This window comes from Acanthaster planci, linkage group LG01 (assembly GCF_054643075.1).
Source record: "Acanthaster planci isolate LZ-2023a linkage group LG01, COTS_SCS, whole genome shotgun sequence".
NCBI classification, from domain to species: domain Eukaryota; kingdom Metazoa; phylum Echinodermata; class Asteroidea; order Valvatida; family Acanthasteridae; genus Acanthaster; species Acanthaster planci.
The window spans coordinates 31,525,273-31,543,868 of NC_141777.1; the positions used below are offsets into that span (position 1 = coordinate 31,525,273).

Below are 18,596 nucleotides of genomic sequence, written 5' to 3' on the forward strand. Positions count from 1 at the left end.
GAAATCCTGTGTAACCTAAATGAATGTTCAGTTTCCTAACAAGGGCCAAGGATAGCACTATCCTATAAAATCCCATTGTTGAAATTTTTGTAAGCAGGAGAGGGTGCATTAGTTCATCAGATCTTACGGTCAAAAACTGTGGGCATGACTCCAGGTATATAGGTAATGCCACTCAATGCATAAAAATGTGCAGATTGGTGGCAATATCAACACTATATATTAATCAACAGGTGCAAAGAAGACTTCTCAAAATGTGGTCTTACTCAATAGTGGCTCTCTTTATTTCACAATATTACAAAATGTATTTACACAGAAAAGCAAAAACCAATTATCATATATTCATTACATCTTCAACAATGGCAAAAGATAAAACAACACCAAAAGCAGCTGTCCCATTATACACAAAAACATTCTGCATCTTAAATTTCAAGTTTTATTTTTTTTTTTCAATTCCAGCCAAGAATATCTTTAATGGAATTCAACTGCGAACTCGCTATCATGATTGTAATCGTATAACCCAAATCAAAGAACAAGTTGCAACAGAAGGTAGGCCAGGCTTGAAAAACCAAGCGCAAAGAGCAGATCTTGGTTGCTGTCAAGTGTGTGCACGCATGTTTGTGTTTCTTTATTGACAGATTTTTTTCCTACACTTAAAGTTGATCAGATTTGAGATTTGCCACAGAGCAAACACTCCTTGGCCAAATGTTCCATGAGAATCTTTGCCACTCGCTTTTCAAAGTATTAAAGGTTCATTTGTTGCTTCTCTACTATTTGTCAAGAGACTGACATTGAAATATTTGGTGCAGACATTACGTGTACTGGCATGCACTGTGCATACTGCAACATTCCATCTTTTGAACTCAAGAACTGACCCTTAAAATTATCCAAAGATGAACAGATTTTTTTTTCCTCAATTCATGCGGCTTGTAAAAATAACTCCCGTCAGCAAAAGGGCCTCAGGCAATTACGTTATACATGTAACTTCAACATACATGTACATAAAAAATGGGGTGTGCTGTTTCATGTAGAAACCAGAACTAAGCTGCTTACCAAAGTGATTTTGAATTCCTCTGTAAGGTGAAGATAGCCAAGGATTCCTCACAGAGAATGCGCATGCATCTGCCGCTCCAGCTATTTTTAGCTGGTCAAAGTTAATTTTGCTGAGCAAAGTGTTTCCATTAGCAAATCTGCCATCTCAATATATTCAAGGAATGAACACTGACAAGATTTTTGTGTGTGTCACATGCATAACACAGGCAGGATTACCATACGTACATTGGTGGGTAGTTTTCAGGCACAAAGATAAAAAAAAAATTTGTCCGAAGCAAATGCCCCAAAACCTTTGAAGTTTAACACTCAGTCATATTCTTATGTATGCTGGAAGAAACTTCATGAATGAAATCGTAACATAGCTTGTGTAGTAAGTAATAAGTGCACAACCTCTCAACACAGTATGCAGATGCTCAAACTCTATACTACTTGTATTATGTCCTGGTAACTCTCAACTTGGCCCGACCTCTTCTAAAATATATTTTAAAATCCTTCTGACTTCAAATTCACAATTATTCTGGAGGGATATACTTGCGAGACACTGGAAAATTAACATGCTAGAGTGTCCCATCTTGGCTCGATTAATTCATTACATCCTTTTCAAGGGCAAATAATGCTCGAATGAACACTGTCAATGGCACGGACAGCACTGCAGTAGCTCATGGAAGCATGAATTGGGAACGCTAGTAAAATGTTTGCAAAATCATTTTAAAATGGCATGAACTATAACAAAGATTAACCGGGGTTTTGCATCGCTGGCACTCAAAATGCCTACAACATATAAATACATGAATGGAAGTAAAAATTTTGAAAACAAATACATGTACTTATTAAAATCTTACATTCAAGAACAACACACAGTTGTCAAAGTGAAGTACACCACTGATAAAGTTTCAACTTTTCTTTCTAGGACTTTTGGATCCACATGGCCCTAAGATTTGAAGTAAAAATTCTAATGAGGATTCCAAACTGGAAGAACTCCGGTATGTCATGAGCTTTACATGGATAAGCTGCTTCTTTGAATAACCTTTTTGCATGAAAAAGTACTTTATATGCTTGTTACAATAAATTAATTTTGGAATACAATATACAGTCTTGGTTTTTTAATATGATACACACTCAGTGAACTACGTTATTTAGGCAATGTGGCACATATATGGAAAACGCAACCTGTTGGTGCCATTGCTTAGTGACTGTTCAGGGCTCATCGCAGTTGTCCTGTTTATTCCAATCCCTACTTGCTTTCTCATGAAGTGTGCTAGCCATTTGCATCAATTCAGTGCAGAGTTACATGAAACAATGCGGCATACCAACTGCATTTTATAAGACGTGGATGTTACAAAATATTGCATTAATATTGACTTCTTTCAGAGTCCTGATGTATGTATTACGTGAACTGCACAGTCTGACTGCAGTTCATATTCAGCAGGCTTTTTATCTCGACTGGAACTTCACTATTTAGACACGGCACAAGTCCAACATCATGGGGGGAAAGACATGAGGCCGAGGGGAGTGGGGGTAGGTTTCTCGAGTCACAACCTCAAACAATGCAGCACAGCTTCTTCCAAATAGAGGACTTGGGCTGGGATGGCACTGGCTTCTCCTTCTTGGCTTTACTGGACTTTGCCTTCGAGCCCTTGGACTTGGAGCTACCTTTACCCTTGGGGGGTCCAGTGAACTGCAGGGCAGTTAAGATAACAGTGTCAAAGACATCCTTCAGATTGTGCTGCGTCAGTGCCGAGCATTCCACATACGAGACAGCGTTGATACGCTGGGCCCTGTATATAGCTTCCTCCTCAGTGATGGGCCTCTCCTGGTATTTGGCCAGATCGATTAGGACATTGACGTCAGTCCGCAAGTCACACTGCGTGCCCACCAGGATGATGGGGGTCTTTGGGTTGTGCCTCCGTACTTCCGGCAGCCACTTCTCTAAAATGTTGTGGAAGGACGTGGGCGACACCACGCTGAAACACAGGAGAAATACGTCTGTCTGCGGGTAGCACAGTGGGCGTAGTGAATCAAAATCATCCTAAATACAGTAAACAAAAGGGAAAAGGAAAACCTCTTTTTAGAACGAAATACTGGTAAATCACGTGTAAGGATGGTACAAAGAAACTGAATGCTGACGTGGGAGTAATCAGACTTGTGGAGCATAACACAGACCCTCCAAATGCTGTTTACAACTTGTCCAGGGCTGGCAGGGTTCAAAAGAATGTATTACAGCTGACAGCCCTGCAGCGATGAAAGTGATATTGAGCTGGTCTGAATCCAGACTTGGCATAACTCCAATGAATGGAAGCATGCCTCTCTACCCATGCTCCTCTTTTGACAGGGAAAAAAATGTTGGGGGAGTTCTTGGGACAGCCCACAGAACTAGTGGGGCATCTGATGATTGTCATTTCTCAATGTTGTTCATATTTCAGGGGATTTGTCCTTTCTGAGTGTGTCCTTCAGTTAAAGTGTACAAATATCACACCCATTTTGCAACTTTGCAACTTGAGGAGCTGAATTTATGGCAGGTCATGCAGGCCCATCAAGAAGAAAACAACTCTTGAAATTGTTCTGACAAAAAAAAAATTCTACTCAGAAATGCACTAATTATTTCTTCAATAAGTTTTCATGCAGCTGAAACTTTCCCAGAAACAAACTCATGTAATGAGATGAGAAACCCTCACACAGAAAACTGCAAAAGTTGTAAAAAAATTAAGTGTACTACAGAACCAAGAAACTCTCTGAAAGACTTTAGTTCAGAGGACCGGGGTTCGACCTTGCTGAGGTCAACCTGTCTGGTTAACTCATTATACAGCTAACCTCAACTGTGTACACACCACAGGACCCACCACTTTTTTTTCTGGTGATCAGATTTGCAGTTGAACCCCCCTGGGAGATCCAGCTGAGGTGAGAATATGGGGTGGGGTATTCAGAGAACTGGAGTAAGAGATTCTGAGTAGTGGTAGAACTATCTGATTGGCAATGAAACAGTGGATTTGGGGGGAAATCTTCAAATTATTCAAAATTATGAATAGACTACAGACTTTAACACAATACCAGTGCATTAAAAAAAGTTATATTGGGTCATTACATAAATTAGGGGTCCAATTTTTTCTGTGTCCCTGCCACATCAGACATGTGATTTTGTAAGTTCAGAACACATTGTTTAATTTCCAAGACAGATGAACTTTTGGACCCCGAATTTATAGAATAACCCAACAACGCACGTCCTCAAATTTGCTACTGTAATTTGCTGGTATTTATTTTTGATCATCTGAAAAGCTGAAATATGTTGAATGCTTTTCACACTATAATGTGTTTTGGCGCAGCATAAAATGGAACTGGCTTAACCCTAACCCCTTGGGGTGTATGTAAAATAATATTGACATCTGAGGAGTTGGGACTGTTAGGGCTATGGCTGTACCACTGAAGGATCTACACTGACTGCAGTGGGCTATGGCTGTACCACTGAAGGATCTACACTGACTGCAGTGGGCTATGGCTGTACCACTGAAGGATCTACACTGACTGCAGTGGGCTATGGCTGTACCACTGAAGGATCTACATTGACTGCAGTGGGCTATGGCTGTACCACTGAAGGATCTACATTGACTGCAGTGGGCTATGGCTGTACCACTGAAGGATCTACATTGACTGCAGTGGGCTATGGCTGTACCACTGAAGGATCTACACTGACTGCAGTGGGCTATGGCTGTACCACTGAAGGATCTACACTGACTGCAGTGGGCTATGGCTGTACCACTGAAGGATCTACACTGACTGCAGTGGGCTATGGCTGTACCACTGAAGGATCTACACTGACTGCAGTGGGCTATGGCTGTACCACTGAAGGATCTACACTGACTGCCCCGTGCTGGGAGAGAATTTGGCTGCATCAGCTAATATTTTGAGACTGATCAATCACATTAAGGCAATACCACAAGGTCCTGAGAGAGATGTTGCACATCTATCAACATAACTGCACATGTACATATGTACATGTACACGCTTGTCTGTGGGTGGACAGTGTGTGTACTTATCTCTTCCTGCAGCATTCTCCAATATGCCATTTTCCAAATTTGGAAATTTCTTGTTCATGGCTAGTTTAGACAGGGTGCTAAGTTTTGAAACATGTAAGCCCTGAACATATATGTACGTATTCACATGTACATGTACATTGCACACAGTGTAAAGGGTACATGTACATGTAGGCCCTATAGCACAACATGTCAAAAAAACCACACACACACACAAACTGATGACTGCCAGTTACACTAACCATACATGTGAACATATGCTTGCTTTCCAAGTCTTTGTTGGGGTATTATTCTGCTACAAATGAGTACTAATGCTACAGGTCAACGTCAACATCAAGACATGGTACGTGTACATCGATTAGCTTTTCATTAGTCTGCAATTAATGTATTCACCATGTGTAACTTTTTCCCCCAGCTGGTAAACTTTTATGCTCCCCACAGTAAAAAGGCATTCCCTGCAGTATGGGCCCAATTGCATGGAGCTGCCTAACAGCAGGAAAGTCTGGCTTACCATACCGTTGCAGAAAAATTTTTTTAACCTAAAGCACTATTTCAAGGCAGTGCTCGGTGTAGTTGTGATTTTGGTTGCCTGCGCATAGAGATTTCTGTTGTTACATCACTAAGTTAACCCTAACAGTCCCAAATCCACAAATTTCAATACGATTTTACATACACCCTAGGGGGTTTGGGTTAAGCAAATCTTTCCTCCAAGGTACCGGTACATGTACATGTAAGTATGCCTTTTGCTGGGCTTACTACTTATGGTCTCCACGAAATACACTGAGCCTTCGTTAGTGTGAAATCATGTGCTTAGCAGCACCATGAAATAGGGCTCTGCTAAGAATAAGAGAGGCCCATAAAAGCTTCCTGAATCCAGGTAAAGTAAGCAAGTAAGCATTAATCTGGCAGTGACAATACAGCAGGAAAGGGCCTATCAACCTCACACAAGAGTGGTTACATCAGCCTGAGTATTCCCTGAAGGATTACCGGAACATGCAAGCCTTAATTCTACATTTTCCTTCTGGAGCTGAAAGGGTCAGAAGTAAACAAAAAGAGAGAAACTCAAGGTGATCTGCCTGGAAGCAATAAGGCAAAGAGTTCTGTGCATGTCTTCACGAGAGATGGCACACTGCTATTGACAAGGTGTCGGTACATCAAAACGCCTATTCTTGTCAAATAAACTCTACCAAATCTGTTTAGCTGTGACAAATTTTTGAAACTGTTTTATGCTGTCGCCAAAATACTATCTGTGTGACTGTGTGACATAGTATCTTTCAGTAGTAGCTGACTCAACACTTCGATGATAAAACACCTTGTCCAAGTAAATTAATTTCGACACTGATTGAAACAATATGTTGCAGACTTTGTCGTCGATCCTGAGGTTATTGTTTGTAGGCCTGATTCTCATTTTTGCTGTCATTTTTGGAAACCTCAAGATCGATCTCTGCTCCAGGTCCCTGCCCTCTGTCCTCTTGTTAAGACTCTTGATTAGATCCGGGCAAAGCTTAGCACCGTACTTATCGATTTACAATGGGATACAACAATGTTTGGATCCTGGGGACCCAAGCAACTTCCTACAAAGGAGTCGGTGAGAATCCCCCACAGACTGGCAATGAATGAAAAGCTTCCCTTTTCACCACTGTGCTTCTTGCAAGCATTATGTCTGACCATTTTGCCCTGGGCTACACTTTCACTGTCTTCTCTCTGGCTTTCATTTCAAGCGCCATTCAGTAAAAAACAAAAACGAAAAGTGGGATGCACAGTTAGGCAGATAGCCAAAGCATGTATAAGGCAAGCACTGGAAATCATGATTGTCTATCAATGGACCTTAAGTACAAAATTAGCTTCATGGAGACTACTGATCTTAGTTTTTCTTTTCCTAAGGTGAACAGGAGACAAGAATACCCAGATTATACACTTCTACATGTACTGTATGAGTAACTACCCTGGCCAAGCATACATGTGCATGTACATATGCATGTGCATGCATGTACACTACAGGAGTGACCACCAGCCAAACAGTATACAATGCTCTCTTCATAAGGTCAGCAGTCAGGCACGTCTACCAAAACCTGGAACATTTCACCATGGGTTCCGCTGAGCAAGACAGACAAGTCAACTGCCTAAGTAGATGATTTATGGCCAGTGGGTTATTCCATTCCAGAAGTCTATTATGATCAATAACTTCTGAAGCCTGTTAGGGACAGATGTTGCCTCAAAGGCCAACATCATACATTACAATATGCCACATGTACATGTACATTTTGGGTTTGAAATTTTCCCTGTTATGCCGGTACACGTACATATATGTGTACAGTGTATACAGTGTTCACTGAGTACACGATTCTTTGGATCGGCCAAAGTTCATCCCACACCCAATTTATACCGATTACTATCCAATCACCCCATAAGTGGAATTTAGCATGCGATAATCTATTGAATTTATCTATGATTTCTATGGTGCCAACTGCATCCATATACATCATGTAAAATGCTTGTGAACAAATTACCATGATCATAACCAGCAGAGGCCAACATTAGGCCTGACTACACACTGATTTGCAATTTCAGTTAATTAAGACAGATTGCTGCATTTTAAATATACGTTTGATCAGTCAAAATGCCATTACATTTGGGTAACCTCATACATGTTCATGTACAATAGCTAAACGCTGTATTTCATAAGATATCTTTCATGTTTGTACTCTGTGCAAAGATTGTCGGGGACAGCTTCCAAATTTTGGAACTTATCGCTGTAATCACTGGATTAAGGATTGTGGAACAGATCACAGGCGTTATTGATTGGTAATATCCATGTTTTATCAATCTAGGGGAAAGGGTTAACACCAGCAAAGCAAATTTGAGATATTTATTGGATATCTATTAACGTGATTACAGACCCTTTGAAACTAAACCACATTCGCAAGATTACAGACGTTTGCAGACAGGGAGAAAGCTTACCTACTTAAAAAAAATACGGCCTTGACTTTTAGGCAACATACCCCTACACTAAGACTGCACAGAGATACATGTACTCACTTGACCAGCTGTGTCACAAATCTGTATCTTGATAGGCTTTCGATCCACTCTGACCACAACTGTAAAAGTGCACAGAAAAGAAAGTAACAAAATGTTTATTTTTTTTTACTGTTAACAAACTCGATTGCATATATAACTTTCAACACTGCACATTCCATGTAGTGGACGCTGTGGCCAATTATTATTAACCTGGAGTGCTAACTTGCAAAGCCTTTCTGATTTCTTGATATCAAACACAGTCAGCAAAACATGTATAAGGATATTTTTGTCAGACTTCTTTCTTCTCTTCAGCTAGCACATTAGTAATCAGAAGGCAAACCCACAATAACGACCCATGGGCCCAGACTCTATAGAATTTCAAATGTCAACAACACACATGGAGGGGCCCACAACTGGGCTGGGCTGAATAACAAACATTGGCCTTGCAGCTAGTGCAGATACGTGAACTGGTAATGTGAACCATGAACCAAACCACTACAGCATGTACATGTATAGTTTACTTTGCCCATTCTCTTCCTACCTCCACGATACAACTTAGTTTAGAAACCCAGCTGTTACACAATTCCACTAGGCAGGACAACTTGTCAAATAAAATAGCCACCCAAAAAAAAAGCCGCAGGTACAATGCTAAATGGTTGAATTTTCCCTTTGATTTCAAAATAAACTTCATACTACATGTATGTTTTATTCTGCAGTCAGAATGACAAGTGCATTTTGTACTTGTATGGGGACATGTATCCACAAGTTTTACAAATCTAGAAAAGGCTTTAAGAGCAACACGTGTACATGTGCACAAGAATCATGGGGAGGTTAATGCATAATGCATGCTGTAACTATTTAAGTGTAAATCTAAGCAGGACTTTAAAATTAAGAGTGAGACATGGTAGCAATCTATCAACCAACCCTTGTTGACCGTTCTTTAGAAATTGTTCTGTTAGCGAATAGTAGACAATTCAATGTAAACACCTTTCAAAACAAAAACCCACATTCTACAGGGATTACAAGTATGATTCACTGCCACCTACATGGAAGAGAATTCAAGGGAAACCTACTTGAAGGGCAAACAATGTGAGTCATCCACATGGTTCAAAATTCCTTTAAGCCACCAAAACCACATCAAATGGTTACCCTCTTTTTTCTACTCTCTTTCTTACTTACAAGGAACATGGTGGTAATGAGCCCCCATGATGTAAAGGGAAAAACCAATTGTGGGTTGGGAGACAGGACATCCTTGAATAGTTGGTGTAACAATGACGCTGAGGCAGTGAGAGGTCATTCACTCCAAAATGAGTTCAAATTATGCCATGGGTCCTTGCTCTATGATTACACTGTACTAGTCTTGACTGTAACTCTGGATCTTCAGGTACTGATAGGTCTGACATAAATGTATCCATAAAGCTTGTAGTTTACAATTAAATATTGGGGAATAGATGTTTAGCCGTTGCCCGTAAATTTAACAGAACAATATTTTACCAGGCACAAAGCACAGTAACTGTTTTTCGGGGCTTAAAAATTCTTACCACGACAAATTTTAGTCTGGTTCTGCCCCAACAAAGACGTTGTGACTTCGTATTTACAAGGTGGGAATCAGACCATTTTACAATTTTGGCCATTTAAAAAAATCCTCCGGAGCAATGAATCAAAAAAAGAAAATGCAGTACTCTGTGATAAAATGGAGTCAATTTAGAAATAACAAAAGAGAGAGATGCTTCACTTTTTAGACAAAAAAAAAGATGATAGCTGGGAATCAAACCCAGCTGGGAGCGTATTGTGTAATTCCAAGATGTGTGCGCTATCCACTACTACACCACAGACCCCACAGTACTTGATTTTAGAATTTAATAACCTTTAATTACAGCCTTACTCATGTTTCCCCTCAAGGAGGGTGCTGTCTACTTGTACCTGGCTGAATACTGTTAAATTTGCCGGCAATGGTCATATCCACTGTCTAAATATAACTAAGGCCATTTCTTTGTATAACATTATTTGGCAAGATTTAAGCAGCTGTTGCTGTGAATGAGTAGGCCTATGCCTTTCATGCACATGAAACCCTAAATTTCTTCATGGGGTAGAAACAGTTTCCACCTCCATGGTTTCTTATACCATGGAGGATACCAAATTGTATCTGAAGATATTTCCCATTCACTTTTGCCAAGTGTGGCCAGGGAATTGTGTAGTTGTTGACGCCTCCATTTTTGTCATTCTTAAAAAAAAATGGGAAAAAAAGTTCCATACACAGACATCACCTGACACCATTGTGTTTTCTACTAAAAACACTCCAATATTTTCCCTGCTAAATTTGACATGTTAGGACGTACGTATTATCACTTAAAAGATGGCCAGTACATCACTTTAGGGAAAAATTAGTGGTGTCTGTAAATGGGACTCTTACCAACAAAAGTGTTGATTTGGAATCATTTTGAATGAAGTGCCTACATTTGATAATGTGAGAAAATTCTTTCTGTTCAAAATGAAAAATGTCACTTCAAAACTACAACCTACTCAATGCCATGGCACACAAACCTAACCCCTTCATTTATTTAGGGCAACAGACATTTTCAGAAATGGCTGTGTCCAAAAAAATTTCAACGAGTGGGAACCACACACACCAGAACAAAACAATCGCCTTACCTGAATAATTATCAAATGCTGTAGGAACATATTGCAACGGATAGCCATTGGTTGTGTAGCTGACCACCAAACTAGTTTTGCCTACCGCTCCGTCACCTATTAAAACACACTTCACTTTGGTATCAATGTCTTCCTCGTTCGCCGAATCTGTTCTGAAAATGTTGGAAGTTGTCGTCGGGCCACGAGCCTTTGGGGACCCCATGCCAACCGGCACAGTGGTCGAATGATGGTCCCGGTGATGGTGGTGGGCGGTAGAGGACTGGGCCTGAGGGGGCATGATTGCACTGGAAGCGGTCGGATTGTACGGTTGGAAGGTCTCCAGATCGCGGTACTCCTTGGTGAAACCGGTGAGTACCATTGGCGAGTCTCGAGTATTCACCTCAAGAGATTTCCAAGACAAAGACGGCGTTTGTTCGCGTTCTGAAGAGAGGATTGTCCAAGAACTTTCCCGTTTAACTGGAAACTTTCTGGTGGTGACACTGACGCGAAAATGTCGCTAGCTCCGCTCCTTCTGTGTGATGAAACTTAGCCGTAAAACATAGTTTAAGAGCTTCACGTACATCACATATCCTTCCAATCTTCAGACTATGTCACTGAAATATTTCCACAGCAGTAACAACATACATGTACATCAGGTAAAATAACGATGGAACAAGCACAATTAAGCTATCTGTACAGTTCAACTCGACTTAACCGTTACGTACAGTCAGATATGATATACCTGCGTCGCGTGTGCGTGACCGGCCGGCTGAGACGCGTGCTTTTAATGGTACGTAAGCACTGTACTGCAGCGTTTTCAAATGGCAATTTACGGGCGGGCTACATGCATTGTGTACATAGCAAATCGGTGACACACAAACTACGTCATCGATCAGCCGTCGTATATCCGCATGCGCAATATAATATACCCAGCCAGCCTAGCCATATGCGCTGCTAGTACTAGCGCTGACGTGCGAATCATTTTGCAGGCTCTGAGATCGGTGCAAAAATAATACGGAAACATTACACGATTCACGATACTGTACATGGTTACATTAACTGTGACAGACGAAGCACATAATGTTCAGACGCGGTTGAACCCAAGTTTTGGACAGGGAGGTGCATAAAAATTGCGTGTTGACCTCTACCTCCCCCGACCCCTTTTCAGGCGCTGGGCCATGGGCCGGGAGCGGAGCACAGGCCTGGAGCTCGTTCTCTTCTTATACCCAGCAAGAAATGAGACCGAGGGGTACCCCCCCAACATGTCCAATCCCTATACACATTCCAGACTATTGTTACTTAACACATCCCCCCAAGATGTCTGAAAGGAATTCCCCAGATTCCAGCGAGACAATGACCAACACACAGCAGGGGGGTTCTCTCCGTCTCATACCTTGCTGCATATGTCTCTTCTTGTGCTTCGAATCTAAAGGGCGCCATCTATTGACTACTGACAGCAAAAGAAGTTTAGGTTATAACTCAACCTGTTGGAAATTACATGTATTGTTCAAGATAGGCTTGAACTGAGTGCCTTCAGGAGGTTAGTAACATCGAAACCCACTTATTTTGAAGTAACCGGATGAAGAGATTTCACAGTTATGAATAAGAAAATATGTATAAATATCAATAAAAAGGAACTCGATCCTATCCGCATCTCAGCAAATGCGAGGGTTTGTGTTAATTTGAATTTAGTGGTATCCACTGTGCATGCTATTCATTGATTATTCTAAAGTGGGATTAAGATTAACCAGTGACGTATTTCTGACGACCAAGTGGAAAACAGCTTTTCTTGTTGAATTTAAAATCAATAACGGTGCACTACAACCCAGAGTTCATTGGTGTGCCTCCCCAAATAGTTATCAACATGTGTGATTCTTACTTTGGTATGACCCTCCATTTAAGTTCTTTCGCACAGAGACTGTTTACTGAGAAGCACGCCTGAAAAAGCAGGTGGAATGGGGGTACACGTTCAGGAATGCCAAATAGCATGACTTACTCAGTATACCAGCGACCACAACTGGGTTGTGCTTCCAGTTTTTAGCATTATCTGAAGTATTGTCAACTTATTGACGGGATTGCGTTGTCATGTCCCGCTGGGCAAACAGAGACTTGAATGAGGTCTGACCTAAGCATATTAGCGTGTGAATGAGACAATTATAAAGGCAGCTTATTAGAGATCCGAATAGGAAACTTTCCATAAGATTACCACCAGATTAGACCCACAAGTCGATAAAGGCTTAATCGGCACATACAAACGAAATGCAAAAACCAGGATGGCTCGTCACAAAGCCCGATTACGCAGCCTTTGTTCAAATCACTTTAAGTCCGTTTGTCTCGCAGACGTTCTCTGGTAGGTGTCTCTGGGGTTACTCCGTGATGAACCCAGGGTGGTCTCTTCGAAAATCTAACGAGCGTGTCTTCGTGCTCGGGCCAGCAACATATCCAGCTTTTGGTGTCGACGGGGGCAAATTGAAAAGCTTCAGGCTCTTTCGACATGATATTGGAGGAGAAAAAATAAAACGGTGTTGTTTTCTTAGGTTTTTGGTGCTAATATTTGATAAATAAATGATTACTTTCTTTCCTATTCACCTGTGAAGTATTATTTGTAAAAAAAAAAAAAAACTAAAAAAATCAAAAAATCCGTCAGGGGGTTAAGTTGTCCCCCTCCCCCCCCGAAACGCCACTGGCTCTGGCCCAGTTTATACGTTACAAGGTACCCCGTAATAATGTGATCCACTGAATTGTAAAGCGAGCTTTCGCTGGTCCTTTCAGTACTTTGCATTCAGCTCAGTGGCGTAGCTACTTGCTCTGCTTTCCCAAGGTACCCCTGCTGTGCTCCCTTGAAAAAAGGATTTTTATTCCCGTATCTATGACATCGCTCTTAACACTACAATTTACACTTGCAAAATAAAAGAAGAGAAAAACAGATGTTTGAGAAGAGATCTTTGACGGTCTGGTTGGAGTGGCAAGCATAAGTTAAACACTTCCCTGGAGTCCACTACTGGCTATTCTGCTCCGGTTATGGCCCATTGACCAAGTGAACATTACTGTTCCTTGCCATGCGAGGTCCAACCAACTTTATCTTTCGTTTGTTAAATTCTCTGTACATTTTGTTCTGTAATAATTACATTATAATGGGCTCGGCTGTAGGCCTTCGACGCCTGTGTCTTCATCGTGACGCTGGGTCACAACGGCCGATTAGATTTATATTGAATTTGATTCTGAAATTCTACTTCAATCGGCTTGATTTCGGTTGTCGATCCCGTCTTGCTCGGCGTGGCGGTTGGTTCTCCTTATGCCACCATGATGCAGTCAACAACATTTTTTTAATTTCGCATTCTGTGGACAGGGGCGTATATCCCGGTGCTGTGATTTTACCTTTGATGCGAAATGAAATTCTCTCTGGATTAACTAATCTTATTTACTGTTGATGCCCAGGGAGGGGGAATATCTAAACGGTGCTTAACCAGAAATACGCATGATTATTATAAATACACTAAATTAAGCCGTTGTCGCTGATATGATCTGAGCCTATTAGTCTAAGGAACCTGTCCACTCATGGCAATTCCCACCAAAGAAAAAACAGTCTTGTGACCTCGTGTACATTTTGGTCTACAGAGGGCAGCAGCAATCTTTATAGTACACACGTTACAACATACCGTGAAGCTCGACGGGGTGGTCTCATGCCGTGTTACTTATGTGTGTCATACACCAGTAATGGTCAACTTTTCAAGAGTTTCGAAGAATGCATGGTCATCACAAACCCGTTTCCATGGACCCAGCAAAGTCAGTGACAATTCTTATGTTTTGTGTGATCATATCCATGATTAAAATCATGTCCCTTTAATATTTTGCCGAATTTTACAATCATCAATCCCTTTAATTAAGTTAATATTGCAGCTGTTCAATGACGAATTTCTCAATGAAATTCATATGCAAAGTTTTAATTCAAACGACTAAGCAGTTCCTTTACAAAAACATACAGTTTGGTCAATGAATGAACAAAGATTCCTTGTGCATCGTCGAAGTGATGTTTTTGCTACTCTGTGCTCAAAATTTGCTGATGGAAATTTGTGTCAAAAATAATGTCTGCGCGCTAAGCGCGAGTGGAAAAGTTTATGAAGGCCGAGTCCCTCGCGATTTGAAGACTGACTGAAGTGCAAAAGTGGATGTCCTCGACCAAAGACACCTCTCATCGCTAGTGTTTGGATTTGTATGGTCATTACTCACTGAATGAGGAATATCCTTCGTTAATACTACAACTGTAGTTACAATTCGGTCAGTTCAAAGCTTCTTCATGAAGCAATAGAGGAAACGAGTGTGAACGATATTATAGTCACAGAATGCTTATTTGTCTCTTGAGAAAGATTGTTATGCATTATATTACAACTTCCCGTAACGTTGGTACCCGAAGTCCTGCATGACTTTCATTGTACGATTATCGAAACTTGAAGTTTTTATGCCGGTGTGGCAACTTTTATTTTGACTGCACTATTTCTGTGTTGATCATTCTCTTTCAACATTCATCCGTTTATCAAATCATTACGGACGCTGAAGGGTTTGGTGTACTTGGTAGTTGGTACGTTTTTCCTTTCCCTTACAATGTACCATGCATGGCGGAAGTCCCACTCATTCTAGACGCTAGTATTGCAGAATTGGGATTCCACCTTTTTAGTAGCGCGCCCTCAAACGGGCATGCATGGTGAAGCAGCTCGCTTTTATATTTTGCTTTGATCTATCAGAGCGATGGGCGCTGGTAAAGCTGGTCTAAATTGGTGAGTGTGACAGAACGGTATTCGCTGCTGGTCCCCGTCACCACTACCTTTCAGACAGTACAATAATTTCATAATGATTAATTAAATTAGCACTTTGCGCATGTACGCACGGACCTATGGTGTACTATTTACGACAAACATTTCTCTCCCTCTTTAGCTTCCCTCCAGGCGACGCAACTACACGACGCGACGGCACGACGGCTCCCTTGCGTCGTGCCGCCGGGTCGCACCGTCGTCTTCTTGCCATTACTTTTGTACACACACGACGCGTCGCGTCGTGCGTCGCGTCGTGCCGTCGCCCGTGGCGTCGTGCTGTCTGAACAGTGCCGATTTTGCACTGTTTTCAATGGAGCTTGAATTAGAGGACTGTACCGTGCTATGCTAGTACGGGGGCGGAAATAAAAGAAAACAAAAAAGGCGCCCTCTATAAACACCGTGAAGCAAAGGGCGACAGCACACGACGCGTCGCGTCGTGCGTCGTGTCGTGCGTCCGGGCGTCGCGCTTCAGGCGACGTAAAAGGCGACGCGATGCACGACACGACGTACGACGCGACGCACGACGGTACCACGCGACGGACGACGGAAGGGGCGACGTTTAGGCGGCAATAAATGCAACATGGAAAGGACCTAAGACAGCACGACGCCACGGGCGACGGCACGACGCGACGCACGACGCGACGCGTCGTGTGTGTACAAAAGTAATGGCAAGAAGACGACGGTGCGACCCGACGGCACGACGTAAGGGAGTCGTCGTGCCGTCGCGTCGTGTAGTTGCGTCGCCTGGAGGGAAGCTAAAGAGGGAGAGAAATGTTTGTCGTAAATAGTACACCATACGGACCTCCCTACAAAAGGCGTACGCAATGTCAACACCCTCCGTCCGTGCGGAAGTTATTCGTAGGGGCGGCCCCTCACTTGTGAGAAACAAATGGGCCATGTTCAATATACCAGTAGTTGCTGCTGGACATCAGATACGAACCTACTGAACAGAAGCAGCTTGCCCAAGGATTCGTGATGGATGAGGGTAACCTTCACTTGGGCTGTTTACAATTTTCCTGAGCCTATGAGCTACCAGCCATCGTGCGTATACAATGTTACCAACAACCAACCAGCGGAAGTCCTGTTGTGTACACACGTGGGCTTCGTTCGAGCGCGGAACTATCTCCTCGGGAAACCCCTTCATCAGTATCTGGATCTGAATAAATCTAAAAAGCCCAACTTGAACTGACCATCACTCAGAACGCAGCTGGCGGTGGGGAGGGGTTGCTCATTCCAACTGCAGATGACTATGCAGCGCGGTTTTGAAAGCTTTAATGCTGCCTATCAAATTTATCTGCTCTGGCAGGTCGTTCCACTCTCTTGCGCTCTTGGGAAAACAAAACAGTGCCTCGTGCACTGCATAGGGATACCTCGTTTAGCTCTAGCTGCGTGCCTGCTCGATCTCACCCTATAAGTACGTTCCACAACAGGGCTGGAGGGGGGTGGTCAGGCCAGAGATTTTATTTCAATGTCTCATTTTTGCAGACAAGCGGAAACAATGATGAAACATGACATGACATACATTGTTTGCAGTGGTATTGGTGCACTTACCTTGATTTGTACACTTCAGTTCATTTTAAAACATTATTCTCCCATTAATTTTTTAACTTTTTGTCTCAGAGTGGGGGGGGTGTCGACATGGTGTCGTACATACGGTGGTCGGACATGGTCGTAGCAGGTGAGCTTCACGCAGTAAGTGTACCGGTAATTCTGTCCCCCATGGTAAACGTGCCCCAGGACATTTACTGGGTCGCAACGCGCTACATGACTGCCCGGGAGCACACATTTACCAGTAAACTTGACCTTCTCTAAAGTAAATCTGTCCTCCTGCTTAACGGAGTAGCACAGTGATTGGGTTGAGGAGGGCTAGCTGTTGTGAACACTATCCGTAGTGACTGAGTCGTGCGCGCTTGAAAATTCTTGTCTGAAAAACATTGTTTTAGGGCGCTCTACAATTCACTACAGATCACCTGCGGCTCTCGTGCCAAGAGATTTGTACCTGTAATTGAATTAGACTCAAGTGTGTGTTGCAGCCTTGCAGAAAGGTGATGGCCGACGGTCATCAGCCCGTCTCTTTTTCATACCGCGCTATAATCCTTGTTATTCCCGACGCGTGCGCAGAGCAACTTGGGGCGTTCCATTTGTATGTACGAGGACGTAGGAAATGGCAAGGGGAGTAGAACGGACAGCATACCACCCGAATAGAGCCTGAAAGTTGATTCCTGATGGTACGCTTCCGAAACCCTTGGATTGGAAGAATAATTTGTACGATTTTTTCGTTCAGTTTCTTCTTAAAAAATCCAACTTGGAAAAGGAGCTTTGGAAAATATTTGCTAGTATACCAATTTATAGAAACTGAAAACTTAATTGACCTAAAAGAGAAATATCCAGCCAAAATTTGACCGATCATTGCCTAAAATCTAAAATACATGAAGAACAGTCCAATCTCGTACTTAGATGAACATTTACGGTTTGAAATTTATGGCAGTCGGTCGGTAAAGGCCAAAATAAAAACAGGTCCCAATATTTCACAAATTGTTTTGATTTATAAGTTAATAAACTGAAAGCAATAATCTACTTAATTTAAACTTTGCCGACAACAACTGCGTTATGTCAAATCAACGGCACGTGGAACCCATCGACTACAGGTAGGTAAATTGTTGCAACGTTTTACAATTTCGTTTTCACGTATGCACAGGGAGTGAAAACAAGCGCGCATGAACAAGGAGACCTACGTACGATATCGCCGGACGTGAAAGGTCGTTGATGAAATTCGTTTTTTACCCATCTCCAGGTGACTTTTCCTAAAATTCCAACATGAGTGTCTCATGGGATGGTTTCGGTTAGGAATTATTCTTCCAAAATTATCGAAAACGATAGGACGGCCCAATGTAAAATCCCCATAGGAGGACCGCGCGAGGGTTCCAGAAGCTCGCTGCGTGACCTTTTACTGTCAAGCTCTTTTGACAATGGAAACAGCATTAAACAATTATGCAAGGATGTACGATGTAACCTCATATAGGCAAATATATCGAACACCTCGAGCTCAGGATAAGGA

General features: G+C 42.2%; 1 protein-coding gene across 1 annotated transcript; it reads right to left on the reverse strand.

Moving 5' to 3' along the window:
- Positions 1 to 252: 252 nt before the first annotated feature.
- Positions 253 to 11,928, reverse strand: rhou (ras homolog family member U). Its single transcript, XM_087129876.1, has 3 exons — positions 10,749 to 11,928; positions 8,118 to 8,176; positions 253 to 3,079 (listed from the first exon to the last, which is right to left on the reverse strand). Exons 1-3 carry the CDS (start codon positions 11,104 to 11,106, stop codon positions 2,591 to 2,593), a joined length of 906 nt encoding a protein of 301 aa, XP_086986002.1. The 5' UTR covers positions 11,107 to 11,928; the 3' UTR covers positions 253 to 2,590.
- Between the last annotated feature and the right edge of the window lie 6,668 nt (positions 11,929 to 18,596).

Bases quoted from the DNA above. Each gene is read 5' to 3' on its own strand.
- rhou (XM_087129876.1), bottom strand. From the start codon at position 11,106: ATGGTACTCACCGGTTTCACCAAGGAGTACCGCGATCTGGAGACCTTC. The intron at 8,177-10,748 runs GTAAGGCGATTG...GCACTTTTACAG, and splicing joins AGCATTTGATAATTATTCAG to TTGTGGTCAGAGTGGATCGA. The intron at 3,080-8,117 runs GTGAGTACATGT...TACTGTATTTAG, and splicing joins TTTGTGACACAGCTGGTCAA to GATGATTTTGATTCACTACG.